Consider the following 14689-nt stretch of genomic DNA (forward strand, 5'->3'; position numbering starts at 1 on the left):
CTTGTTGAACGATAAAATAAATCTGCTGATGATTATAAAGTAATGAGCCTTGGTCAGATGACTTTCTCTTAAAAAAACACTTCATCTCCATTCCACTCAACTGTTGACTTGCTCTCCTTGTTGATACTTAATTTGTTCTTTTATTTCTGTAATTACTTCATTGCAACATGTTTCTTTGGAGCTTTTTCTAATGTTTTGTCTCGAACGTGAAAACAGGAGCCTCCTCGTGGGGCCAACCAGCTCTGTTTCCTCTTGAGGTACAATTACTGTGTTTGTCCAGGGCTCAAGTGTGCCACCTGCATTCAGACACATCTGTGCTGCTTCCACCCGTGCAAGCCCTCTGTTGGTGCTTTCCACTGGTGTAAAGACTGTTGACAGTTGGGTGGCTGTGGTGCTACCTGTCACAGTGATGCTGGTTGTTGGCCAATCATTTGTAGGAAATGTCATTTCCAGCAGGTCAAGGTCTAATTTAATGTCGTTGATCTCGAGTTACTCTGTTATGCATTGATTGTTTTTTTCTGTATATGAAGATCTAGAATTCTCAATAAGCAGCCAAAACTTAATGTTTCTCTTTGGAGTTCTTTGGTAGCTGTTGCTCTTTGATGTCCTTATATTGCATTAAAGTCTGTGCTTTAGGGAGCAGTTCCCTCCTGCTGCAAGAAGCACAATAAGATTTCCTTCCAGAATCTGGCCTGGGGATGAGGCCTGATTTCCCCTTTGGCACAGGGGCTATCCTACCATCCTAAAGCATTCCTGCAGAGGTGCCTGAAAGCTTAGCCTGGCAGTATTATACCAGATAGAGAAAAGATTTTGCTTGCAAATGCTGTCAGTCAGAGGTTTCTGAAGGTGCTACATCATGGTGTAAGAAGTAGTAAAGTCAGAATTTTGATAGCTATTACTGATTTTTCATCCCTGCTGCGTTACTTAAAGTTCGTAACATTTTTTTTTTTAAATTAAAAGGACACATGCTATCCGTGGGCAGATTGCATAAATCGTGCTTCCAGTTGTTCTTTTGATTCCTACCAGTTGACCTCCAGGAGCCTGATTTCAGCCGCTCTCAGGTTGGCATTCAGCAGCGCTGATGTTAATGCTGGATTTGTGTGGGACCCTGTGCTTGTGTTGAGGCATCTCTGGGAGTGCCGCAGAGCAGCTGTGCCTTTTGTACCTGCTCTTCTCAGAGCTGCAGAGACTCTTAAAACAGTTGATAAAAAAAAAGCTGAGGGGCAGCTCCTCAAACGTGCCCTGAGTCGGTGCTGTTCCACCAACTGCAGCGAAGTGATGGAGATTTATGCCAGCTGAGGTGCCAGGCTGGTGTCCCAGCAGCAGACTTCAAACGCCTTAAATCCATTTACAGAACGTAACCACCTGGGGATTATAACACTGGATCCTGTTTAGGGGATTAAATGCTTTATTGCTTTGGCAGCAATGGGAAATCCAATGAGGATTCTGCATGCATGACTCAGCACCACGATGTTGGGCAGCGGGCCGTCTCAGGAGGGCAGGCAATTTGCAAAAGTCCCAGGGAGGCATCCCTCACTCTTCCAAATAGTCATGGTTTGTGCTTGAAAAGCCAGAGCCAGGGCAAATTTCTCCTGCCACGGGCTACCGTGTTAGTTGTTATGCTGTAATGAGACAGGTGGAGCTTTTGCACTTTCATAATCTCTTCTGACCAGTCTTGCAGCCCAGTTGGCTTGATGAGTTCCTTACACAAATGAGAAAGTGGAGCTGTGCTGGTGGAGCAGCCTGCCAAGGCTGGGGTTACAGAGCCAGAGGCTGTGTGCATTGCAGCGTGGGATCATTGGTGTGAGCCATGGCAAAACTCAGCTCTGCACCCGAGGTTACAGCCAGCGTGGTTTGAGCACCTCACGCAGCAGCTCTGTGCTGCTGCACGCCTCCTTGTTGCTGCTGGAGGAGCTGAACATGGAGCTGAAGCCATCCCCAGTGCATCCCTGTGTGCACAGCGCCGTGTTTCCTTGCCATCATTGCACAGTGTGTGCACGTAACCCAGAACAAGCAGATTTACAGTGCCCTGCTGACAAACCAAGCACCGTGCAGCGTTTTCTGACCAGAGACACAGTGAGAAGTAGGTCCCCATGCCTGTGGCACCGTTACCCGCCAGCACTGCTCACAGGACACTGGCAGCTTGAGCTGCTTATTCACAAATATTTGAGAACAACGACTGCTGCCTAAACTGCTCTGTAAATGGCTGGGTAAGAGCCGACAGGGGTCAGCTTCCCTTTTGACAGAGTCTGGTGGGCTCTCACCTGCATAGAGAACACCAGGCTTCACCTTGAGGTGGTGCACAGAGCTCCTTTCACCTTGGATGTTTCTGTGGAGTTGGGCTTCACGATCAATGCAGAGCTGGCAACGTGTTGGGAGTTCTCTTTGTTTTTCGAGCAATAAATGATGCAGGGATTATAGGTTATTGCTCCAGGGACTTGTCTCTCCTTAGACTCCAAGACTTTTCAATGTGAGTATTCCGTAGCATCTTACTGCCCACTATTGGGGCAGGGAGGATAGCATCCGTCAGCCTGCCTTCTACTCACCTTCCTTCTTATATGACAGAGTAAAATCTATTGAAGTTTGAGAAGATGATGTGGGTAGGAAATATGTGTCTTTTAAATTAAAATATGCACACAGACATAATACTTCAACTTTTTTTCTTTTATATATATATCCACTTTATTGTAATCATATTTAAAATCTTATAATAACGATGTGAGTACTGCTTGGAAGGTGACAGTTATATCAATAGCTCCAATTTTACTAATAAATCAATAACTAATTAGACCTTTGAAACATTTATAATGCCTTGTCCACAGCTAGCTCTGCAGGGGAACACCCAGCACTGTAGAAATCTGCCATCCTTGGGAGGAGGATGGAGTGCAGTTGGAGCAGCTTTGTGCTCACAGTGGCATCTGTGCCAAGGCCTGGCCGGACAGCAGGGGGACAGACATTGCACATGGTCTGATAGTGATAGGACCAAGGGGAATGGTTCAAACTAGAAGAGGAGAGGCTTAGTTTAGATATTAGCGTCGTTAATGGTCTTATGAGAATGTAAAGTAAATAACTAACTGAGGAAAGGGTTTCTAGTGGCTGAAGAACCAAGTGCTGGGTTTTGGCTGGGCTCAGTTGGCAGTGAGCTGGTGCCATCATGGTGTTTGGACTCCTGGTCACAGCTCAGCTCTGTGAGATTGTGTGTGACCTGCAAGGACCATTCCTGCTGTCTAGACCCCATCGTTAAATCTATAGGGATGAACTGTTTATGGTAGTTTTCTGTGTCATGCCATTTTGGTTTATTCATTTTTCAGTGGCTCTGTTTGAAACTCACACAACATGCATGTTGTACAGCAGTTGTTAAGAACCTGTGGGAAAGTTTATTATTTGTTTCTTAAAATCAGAATGTGTATCTTTGTTACTTTAATAAGAAAAACATGCATTTTTTATTACTGCTCAATAGTAGCAACAGCTGTATGGTGTTAGCAATAACACGAGCATTTTAATTTCCTGTTTAATCCCTTGTTTCTGTGGTTGGATATAGAACTGTACTGTCTGATTTCATCAGGGCTGGAGCTTAACTTGCAAAACATTACAACAGGATTGTTTGTTACTTATGCATTTAAAAGCATCTCTAAGGAGCATCCCTTTGGTGATTTCTCCTATTTCAGCACTGGAGCACGCAGCAGGTTCTGTGTTATCTTTTGTAACCGATCCTATGGCCAAGATGCCCCAGTGTTGTTGTTCTAATTACTCAGAGCACCATCCTGGGCTGATACCACTTCGGCAGAGCAGGGTGAGTTTATCTGTTTATTTTCCCGATGTCAGCTGCGATGACTCAGGGAACGCTGCTCAGCGAAGGAATTTGTGATTTTCTGCAGCAGCGGAGATAAATTCCTTTTATCATATACAGAAGAGAACATCTGTGATTACAATCACGCTGTTGACTTACGAAGATAACACCAATTACATTCCATTAAATGAGGTTTTTGTTGTAGGACAAGGCACTCATTACACTGCACCGGAGCGTCTAGACCCGGTAGGCGAGGCACGAGGCAAACACACTGCTTCGGCGTGCGTGGAGCAGGTAGCAAGTTGGCACTTTGCAACTAAAATGTTTTAGGCATTTGGTATAATTAATCATCTGGCATTTAAATAGGGGAAATCAGTGCTGCTGCGATGCAGCCTGGGAGGGTTTGGAGAGCAATTCCTGGCTCTGCAGGGCTGGGCGGAAGCAGCAGCCGGGGCCAGCCCTGACCTCCCGTAATTGATGGACCCTGCGCTCTGTGCTGGGGCGGATGCGTTTAACCCTGCTGTGATTCACGGTGCCCCAGGTATTCGGGTCACCCGTAAATGGAGTCGTTGGCTCTGAGCTGTCCCCATTTCAAATGCCGGAGTTCTCCCACGCCTGCTTTTATGAGAGCAGAGATTTATTTCTTCCTGTCGTCTGAGCTGCGAGGATCCTCTGGATTGTTACGGTCTCGTTACGTCTCGGAAGACTACCTGACACTGCTGTTGAACTCAGCCATCAGGCTCCTGCCTGTCACACGTCACCTGTCGAGCACAGCTTTCTGCATTGGCTGTACTTGGTGCAGCAGTGAGCTGGGTTGCAGACACCGCTCAGCATCCATAGCAGGACCCAATTCCTCTGCCACCAACAGGGAGAGAATTTATATCACTTACAGTGGATGTACTCCATGAATTCTCTCTTCGGTTATTATCTTTCCCTACAGTGTGGAATGTTCATTTAAACCTTCTCTCAAATTAGCTGTAACTTTCAAGGAAAGCTAAAGCAATTCTATGTAGTTAACAAGATCCATCACTGGTCCTAATGTTCAGAGAGAAAGAACGGAGTCACCTGTTGGTCTGCGTTAACCTTGGTTGACATTCTTCTTGTTTCAGGTTCTCAAAAGTGCAGAAAGAAAACGGGCATTGAGTGTTGGGTTAGATGTGCTGGCTCTAGGGTTTGGGCTACTGCAGGGTTACAGAAAGATCTGCTTCATTTAGAACGTATTGAAATGGATCTGGTGTTTTTCAATACATTTTGTGATTCACTAGAAATATATATATATCAGTAGAAGCTAGGACAGCAGAATGTTCTTCTAAATTATCTATCACATTCTGTCCAACAGCATATGGGCATGCACCTCATACTGTGTTTAAAAATGATACTTCTATCATGAAATCTACTGAAATTTCCTATATTCCTCATCTTACAGAAAGACATACAGTTCTCTCGAGGGAGGCAGAACCAGAGTGGTAGTACATTTGTTTCTTCTGACAGGGGCAAAAAGAGATTTTTGGTAACCAGTCTTGTTTGCAGCTTCTCTGCAGCTCGAGGCAGCTCGGTGCTCCTTCTGGGTTAGCTCATTTTGGGCTTGAGCAAAGGAAATGTCACTCATTAAAATAAATTCTGTCACTAAGAGAGTGGCTCAAGGGCTAGCTTGCCCAGGCAGGCTCCTTACTGCGCTTTCCCAGGACAGCAACAAACCTGTAAGGAGCAGCACAGGTTGTACAATAGCTACTGAAATTCACAAGGCACAAAGTGAGCTGTAATAACTGAAGAGAGCAAGGAAGGCTTTCATGTGTGTATGCATGTGTATGGCATCATCATTCAGGTCAGTCAGATGCCTCAAGGAGAACCTAATGAGAAAAGGGTAAGCAGAAAACCAACTTAGGAAAGTACCTTCTTCTGTCATCAGTGGGCTCATGGAACAAGTGATGCTCGTCGTTGATAAACTGAAAATGGGATATTGGGGCTTCATGGCTGCATGTCCCTGAACACCTCGTGGCAATTGGAATGAAGTTACCGCTCCTATAAAAAGTGTGTGAAATTCACACTGAAGAGCTGTCTGAATAGCAAGACTTTGTTCGTGCAGAACTGTATTAAAGCAATGCATTTGCCTGTGCAGATGCTGGACATGGACGTGGGAGATCCCTTTTTATCCAGCAACGCTGTAACTTAGACTATTTATGGTACTTTTAGTTTTCTACTTTTTAAATTCTATTTATTAATGAATATTTGGTGGTTTTGAGACAAATCCTCATGTCCATAAGGTGCTGGGCCTGGCTGTTGTCACACACTCTGGCAAGGTGTGGGCTGGCAGTGATTTCAGTCGTGCATTAGGCTACAGCAAGGGGAGGCTGCAGATGAGATTAAATTTGGACGTGTTTGATGCAAGGTGTATATTCCCCCGATCAGAGGACCAGAACCTGTAGCAAGATGTGATGCAATATATATTGACGCATTCTAATTGAAGTAACACTGAATGACAGCATGGTGTGACTTGCGTGCTCTGCTGGGGACACAGGTGACACAGGCACTGCACATCCCTGAGCTACCTGGGGTGCTTTGGCTCATGCCTGCCCCGGCAGGATGGAGCTCCTTCAGGCAAGAACCCCAGCACCAGGCCAGCTTCTCTATTTTACCATTAGAAAATTAAAATGTATTTTAATTCTTCTGTTTTCAGACCCATTAATATAGCCCTCGGAGCCATAATCTTTATGGGCCAGATTGTAATATTCTCTCTCGAAGCAAATGAATCAGTGCAGCTGGTTAAGGTGCAGAACAGCCCTTGGTCTCGGAAACCAGTCAGGATTTCATCATCTAGCCCTCTATGCTTTATGGCTATTATTATCTTTTTCTGCCAGCAACAGTAAGTTGTGCACAGGTGTAATTTAAAGTGAGAGATGATGTGGAATGTGTTTTGAATAATAGATAAGTCGCAGTCAGAGATCGTTAACATATAATTAAAAATAAGCATAAATACAAGTGATATGGCTCTGTGTTTTGTGTAGACTCTTTTGTGGCAGTAGCTGAGGAGGAGATGCGGGAGAAGTTGCTCCATCGTAATCCTCCTGGCAGGGCCTCTCTGAAACCATCCGATGGAAAAGATGGACTAAAGGGCCACTGTTCCACCTGCTGTTGAACCCAGCTGGCTTCCCTGCCCCGAGTGTGTGCAGCTTGTCCCTTGTCATCATCACCCCTCAAGGAATAAGACATATCTTTTCTGTTCATTCCCCTCCTTATTTTTTGTACATCCTACCATCCTTATTTTATATTCTGTATATTCTTCCTCCTCTGACCTCCTGCACCACCAGTTCCTTGCTTGTCCATCCCGGTGCACTCGTGACACTAGCACAGCCCATAGCCATGGGTTCAGGCTGCTTTGGGTTGGACATGGCAGGATGGGAGCCTTTGAGCTCCCTGCCCTGTGGATCCATGTTGACCATCAGTTGTGAAGTACGTTCTAGTGCCTTCAGATGCTCTTCAGGGTATACTCGGGAGAAACAAGCAGTGTTTTGAGTGTGGCCCACTGGACTTTTGTTCATCACCATCCCAGGAAATGAGTTCAAATGTCCATATGTCCTACAGGCCCTTTATCAATACCCTTTTAGGTCAGGGAAAGGTTTTGACACAGAGATCTTACAAAAAAATGGGTTTTGGTGTCCTAGTGACAGAAATACCAGCTACCTAGGCTTCTTCTCACAGTTTGGATTCTAACATTTCTGTTTTAATTTTGCTCTCAGGAGAGATGCTGAATGCAGCACGAGAGTAAAAATGCATTTAGATATTTTGAAGCCTTTCCGTACTTTCAGTGTTTGGCTGCTGTACCACAAACCCAATGTGTTTGCTGGGTACAAACCTGGCAGCTGCTGCTGTGTGTTTTCTAGTTGTTATAAGATTGCAAGGGGTAACCAAAGTAGTAGTGTTGTGTAATGTGCTCTATGGCTGTATTTTATCATATGGGTTTTTTAATTTACAGAAAAATATTTTCAGTTTTTCAAAGTGAAATTAGACATCCTGAGCAGTGTTCTGGCTGTAGGCTCAGTCCTGTTCCCATTCATTGAACTTCAAGTTCAGTTTTAGTCTGCCCTCTGTTTAGTTCTCAAATGTTTTCCTGAACGTGGAGTCCATGCAAGGTTCCATGACTCTTGAAAAAATACTTTTTTTCTAAAAGTAAATGTAGCTACTATTTCTTTCTAGGATATGTAGTACCCAAACCAGCCAAGATACTATTTCAGCATCTGGTATATGGAGATTGCTGCAAGTCTCACGTTTGCCTTCTCTTTCACACAGACAACAACATGCTGCACGGGCCGGTTTTCCTGCAGGAGCCCAGCAGTGTGATCTTCCCCTTGGATTCAGAAGAAAAGAAAGTGAAGCTAAACTGCGAAGTGAAAGGAAATCCCCAGCCAACCATTGGGTTAGTGGCATCCTTCCCTGTTCCCTTGCACATTCCCTACAGTTGCCCAGCAGCCCTCCCCACCTCTCACCCCCATCTGAGCGCTGCAGCACCCGAGGGGGGGGCTCTCTCAGTGCTGACATGAAGGAAAAACCCACCCCAGGGTTTGCATTGCAACACGATTGTAGAATTTGAACAAGACTTCAAAAGGGTTACAGTGGGATCGTTAATCATCTTGGCTCCCTAATTAACCATCCTTGCCCACAAACACGGACAAAGCTCTTAATGGTTCTTCAGTTTTATTAACTGCTTTGAGTTAATATCTGAAAAAGGTGCTCTGCTGCTGTGGTGATGCTGCTGCTCTTGTTCCACACGCTGGTCTGGCTGCTGTAAATCATTTAGGATGACTTTTCCATTTTTTCCCTTTGGTACCTTCCTTATCATGTTTAATCAAAGCACAAAGGGTGCTTTGAAACCTGTTGGAGTGATGAGACCTCAGCCCTCATTGTGCCTTCTGCCACAAGCGAGCGCTTAATGCAGCAGACGGTGCCAATTTGCTCATGCAAACGTATTCAGTGTTACTGTGCGTGCATTCAGATGGGAGCTGCCGGGAGGCTGTGCACAGAGGGGCAACAGTTGCTGTAATTGGGGCAGCGAGCTGCTGGAAATCCTCAGTGCCCCAGTTAGTGGGAACATCCGCCAGTGAATTTTTCTTCAATTGAAAAACAAACAGCCAGCTGAGGCAGGAGAGGATTGGAGCAGTTTAAAGATTCTGTTTCTGGGACTTCCTCTTGCAAAATGATTAATTCCAAAGAGCAGCAGCACCAGCAATAACTGCAGAAACATTAATCATATCAGGGACTGAAATGTATGTCAAGGATATTGTTCCTTCAGTTAAATACAAGAGTATTTCAATACTGTGTACAAAACTTGTATTTTTATGCTTCTTTTTTTTTTTAAGAGGTCAATCAAAGATATTTTAAATCACGATTTCCTACACGTTGTATTTTCAAATATCTATTAACGTGAGTGGGATTTAATTTTTGTCATTTTGTGCTATAGGTGGAAGTTAAATGGAACCAACATTGACATCGGTATGGATTACCGCTACAGCACGGTGGAAGGCAACCTGTTGATCAATAATCCCAATAAAACTCAAGATACTGGAACATACCAGTGTGTAGCAACAAACCCATTCGGAAGGATCGTTAGCAGAGAAGCAAAGCTTCAGTTTGCTTGTAAGTAAATGGCACCGCAGCCTCACTTCCCATAGCATCCTAGAACGGGAGCAACGCTTTCCTGTTTCTCGTTGTCTGAGCTCTGCGTGGAGCAGAAAAAGCTGGATTTAAAGAGTAAATGTGAGTGAGGAATAGTTGTCGTGTTTTATATTTACTTAGCTGTAGTATGCAGAATGCAGTGCCTTTATTTCTTGAGAAAGAGACCACTTGGCGAAGTAGCTGGCAAATGGGATCTCACCATTGATTTTTCACTCTGTGGAGAACTGATGCTTCAATTGTTCTGAAGGATTCTGTTCTTTAGAAGCAGCAAGGCTTATTGTGATGTTCTTTGTAACCTAAGCTTCGGTGTTTGGGTACAAATTCTTGCAGGTATGGGCAATATTTGTACCTGTGTGTGTAAAAGGGAAATCAGAGGCTGCGTCATACTTTAGGTTAGATGCAGCATTACAGCTAAGCATAGCAAAAGAGACCATTCTTAATGTGAATCAGCGTTATATGAAATTAGGACAAGCTCTGCTGGAGTACTGAATAGAGTCCATAAGAATGGGCAAATGATAGTGCGTGACCACAAGCTGTCTGTTTTCTCGTCTAGTCACAAGGGGAAAGGCAGAGAATAGATGCACAGGTTTAAAGATGCCCATAAATGGCAAGTTCACACAGATATAAAAAGATAATTTCTAATGAGAAGCATTACCATGAGTGAAGCCAAACACTTTGTCTCCCCACATAGTTTACAATATATTATCAGTTATATTACAATTACATATAAATAACAATTATGTATATAAAAAAAATATATAAATAACAATTATAATATATATTGCTTTTGACCTGCTTGTGTTCGTGCGTGACTGAAGTTGCATTTTCACTGTGGATGGGTAATGAGCTGCATCCTCAGGACCACTCCGGTAACTCCAGCATTCAGTATGCCGGGTGACAGCTTCATAAATATAGCATTGGTCTGCTTCTCTGGAGCCCACACGCTCACTGCTGACCCTCAGGTAATCTTTTTGAAGCTTCACCATTCAGAGCTCAGCATCTTTGCTGGAGTCAGATGCTAAAAAAGGCAATCCTGTAAGGCTGAGCCCAGTGTGGGATTCCAGCTTTGTGGACGCAGTGCAACTTCAAAGTCTGGGCTGTAGGGTCAGGGGAAAGCAGCCTGATGCTGGCATTGCAGTGCAGTGCATTGCTTTCCTTGCACATTTAAATACACTAATTAACCAGGAGCTTGCAAACACAGAGGATTCTGTTTGAAAAATTAAGAATTCATCAACCTTTAACATTTTATTTTGCTTCACATACGGAGCATTTGTTAAGTTCTGATTGATTTATCTCTCTTGATGAATGTTACATCTGGCAACAGTCTTTCAAGTTCTGAAGTTGACCAAATGCAAGTTAGGTTTGACTGATTTTTAATTAAGATTGAATTAAAAAACAAAGCTGTTCTTTTCCTCTTAAAATAACGATGGGGATCCTGAATAGTATATATATATATATATTTGATTCTTAAATTTTCTTTTAGATTAATAAAACTGTGTAATCAGATTAGAAACATTTGGATTAAATAAAAAAAGCATTAGCACTTATCAGGCTAGGCTCTGCGCTTTCCCAAATACTAAATCATTTTGAGGTGTATAATCATAGGGACTGCAGCCAGAATCAGCCAAATTATGAAATACACAGAGCTTATTCCAAAAGCTCTGCCTCTAAGAAGGAATAAAACTGGGCATGTTGATTAGCAAAGCTTGGTGTACAGGGTACCCAGATGCAGTAGCACTGCTTAACAGAGCTGCTTGCCCCTCTGTGTTTTTATTTCAGCCCTCCTACCTGACTTGCGTGCTGTGTGATTTTGGTGTCATCTCCGTTTTGTTCCCAAGGAAAATCACTGCAGGTTCTTCTGAGGCCGTGGTCTGGGATTTTGAGCTATTTTTGCCCTTGTGGGTTAAACTTTCAGTCCTGGGCCATGTTAATACACGTTTGTTCGTGCTGTGAGGGCTGTATCATACTTCTGAGGTATCTTCACTGAGGATTATGCTGCAATCCAGCCATTCAGCCTCCTGTGCGGGTCAGGGGGGCCAGCAATGTAATCTCTGAAATAAGTATTTAGGTTCCAGACTCATTATGATGAAAGTGCTAATATTTTCCTCCAGTACTTGCCTTGTGATATATCATTTACATTCTTTCTTCCCCAGTGCTGATTGTCTGTGAAATAGAAAGTTTCAGAGACGGAGGAATCTGCTCTGCAGTGGTAACAGAATATGGATAATGATGCACTAAAGCCTGTGCTTATACCAGTGCAGGCACTCAGAAAATAAAAAACACTTTAAGCTCTGAGTATGGATCCTAATCATGGCTTTTCCAAACTGATACACAAAAACACAGCTGAAATAGATTAAATTGTGTGGGGGTTTTTGGGGGAGGGGGGTGAATGGCTCGACAATTTTATTTGCTGTAAGTACTTTTTGTGTGGAAATACCACTGAAGTCAATAGGAAGTGATGCCTGGGAAGTGGTGCAGCTCGTCCTGCAGCTCAGAGATGTGTTAATGGTATCTTATTGGTTAGTTTGTCAGTCCTTTGCCTTTATACTGGCGGTGCTTTCCTGTTTCCGTGTTCCCCCAGACAAACAGCAGATGCTCTTTATCAGTGACTTTCATTCCAAGCAGTCAAACTTGGAGTACCAGCAGAAATATTTGCATTGTTTTCCACCTGCTCGTGGGCACAGACTGAAGAGTTGTAGATGCAGGTACTAAACTTGCACCTGAGCATCACTTCTGGGATGACAAAAATGCTTTCCTCTGTTCTCCCCAGCCAGGAACTGCTTCTCAGCCTGGCTGAAAATGTGGCTAAAAATGCATTTTCTGAGGGTCTTCTTTTGCTCAGTCAGGACAGGCAGTTTGCTGAAGCTTGTGTTTGATAAGATTTGGTGTTTTAAATGTCTTCACGCTGCATATATGGCATGAGATGGTTGCCCCTGGTGCTGAGAGGGGGCAGCAGCCCAAGGCCTTTATTCACTTGCTGTTGAATTGTTCAAGTCACGTATAGAAGCTTGAACTTTCTTCTTCTTTATTGGCAGTGTATCCTTAACTGCAGGGAATCAAACTATTGTTTCTGAAAACTGTTCCTCCCCATACTTTATTAAAGGGATTTGTTTTATTGAAGTGTTTCTGCGGAAGTAATTGTTATGCATGAATGAGCAGATAGGACTCAGCACTGTGCAGTGCAAATGGTTGCAGAAAATACAATAATAATGTGGTTGTAATGAGAATACTTTGGGGCTTTGACCTGCCGTCCCAAAATAATTTTGCTACGATGGTAGAAAAAGAAAATTACTCCCAGCATTATACTGAAAAGGACTTTTTTTCCATATTCCCATTGCTGGAATGATTCCTGTTCTATCTTGCACCCGAGCAAATCCCATAATTTTTGCTATTAGTTGCTAAGAAACAAATTATAATTGCTGCTCAAATTCTTTACTGTTGTACCCTCTTATTGCCCTGAAGTGCATTCATTTTCTTTTTGAAGATTAAATGATCAATGAAGTAATTCTTTCAAGAACAATTAATAAGGAAAACATTTTCAGAACAGCACCCGAGTATCTGCGTTTTCCTGGCTAAACAAACACGCACGACAACAATCGCAGTGATTGATCAATGAATTAATGCACTTCTGTTCTGCTGAACGAGGCATTTGGCACCCAAATTAAATCATTTCCGCAGTCATTACTAATGTCTGGATGTTGAGAAAAGATGATGTGTTTTTAAAGCTCCTGGAAGTGGAGGAGGTTGGGGCTTGGTGGTGTTTTCTCCAGCGTCAGGCTGCAGCTGGGCTGCCAGCATGTGCTCCTGGCTCATGCATTGCCCTGCTGGTTTGCAGCCCTGCCTTCAAGCCCACCCCATCATCTTATGTGCACCCTTACAGGTGGAGCTGTAATGCCACAGCTCCCAGGAGCGTGGGCGCAAGCACCCCATTTCTTGTGGAGATGTAATGTTTAAATGACCTTGACAATCAGAAAGTGTTTAGGACAAATCTGATTCAAGAACGTCTCTTCCTGCATGCAGTGGTCCTTGTTTCCTCCTGCAATATCCTTTCAAGAAAAAGTACTATTTATATTTACAAAGGTCTTATCCAAAGTTGGAGACTGGTACTACAAGGGGCTCCCAGGGCTGGGCTTGGTGTGACACAGGGTGCTCTTTAACAAAGGAACAAGCAAATCAATTTGAATTTCTACCCATGCACAAATGTTTATGTCCTGTGCTAAAACCTGAACTCAGCTGAGCAAAGCATGGCTGCCACCGTCAGCTCATCACCTCTGCACCTTTGCCTCACAGTCTCTGGTGGGACAGAAAACTGGGTTAAGCCACACGTAAGCTTTTCTTTTTTGGGTTTATTCTCTTTTTGATGAATAGGACCAACAGGGAGTACGTAACAGAGGATAGCTATATAACCTACTTTACTTTCATCTGCTGTAACAGGTTCCTTAACACAGAATGGAGGATTTCTCTCTGCCGTGTTTCCACCCAAGGATTACAAATAGGGCAAATACACGACTACTTAAAGCAGTGGCAGTGTGTTCATTGGGGACAGCTGTCCCAGGAACTTTAGGTCTCAGGTGGGCCACAGCTGTGGGCTCAACTCTGCTTTGGAAATATGTGGTGCAGCAAGGCACAGGCAGTAGGTGTGTTCTGTTCCTCTCGATGGTTATTAATTTGACCTTTGACATGTAAAATAAATAATGTCATATATTCGAAGCATGTATTTTTTTCAGATAACTGAGGGCTGGATATTTAAGGCCCAAATGCAGGTGTCGTTTTTGGTCAGACTGGATGCTGACCTGGACCACGCTGATCTTTGTTTGATGTGGTTTAGTGATGGAAAGGTTTCCTGGCAGGAAGCTCTGTTGTGGGAACTCTTTCTGGTTCTGAGGAGATTGTCTTTGCTAAGTCATGCCAAGGTGCCGTGAAAAATTCCAACTGGGTCTGAATGGAAGGAAGAAGAGATTTCTCATCTTCTGTGTTTTTGAACAAAAGAGTGAGTATCCTGATACTGTAAAATCCAATAGATATCTCTACAGTTGGAGATCTGTTGACTTTAGGCTTAACTAGTCACATTGACTTCTCACGTTTTAAGTTAGTGCCATCGTTGCTTTTATAGGCTTGATGGATCATAAATAAAAGCATAGAGATCCTGCAGTAAGCCTGAGGGGAGATGAGGATGTAGTCTTCATTTTTTCCCCTTGGCTTTGTGCAGGATCTGATGCTGCTCCGTTT

The 14689-nt window shown here is 43.6% G+C and overlaps 1 protein-coding gene across 3 annotated transcripts in view; it reads left to right on the forward strand.

Annotated features, from left to right (window-relative positions):
• Positions 1-14689, forward strand: part of LOC100541983 (contactin-4) — a 249894-nt gene that overhangs the window by 142032 nt on the left and 93173 nt on the right. For all 3 annotated transcript variants that reach the window (XM_085235518.1, XM_085235519.1, XM_085235517.1), the window contains exons 4-5: positions 8078-8204; positions 9246-9421. In XM_085235518.1, the coding sequence (XP_085091644.1) occupies positions 8078-8204; positions 9246-9421 (303 nt within the window). The remainder of the gene's footprint in view (positions 1-8077; positions 8205-9245; positions 9422-14689) is intronic.

Source organism: Meleagris gallopavo, chromosome 14 (assembly GCF_905368555.1).
Source record: "Meleagris gallopavo chromosome 14, MGAL_WU_HG_1.1, whole genome shotgun sequence".
Lineage (NCBI taxonomy): Eukaryota > Metazoa > Chordata > Aves > Galliformes > Phasianidae > Meleagris > Meleagris gallopavo.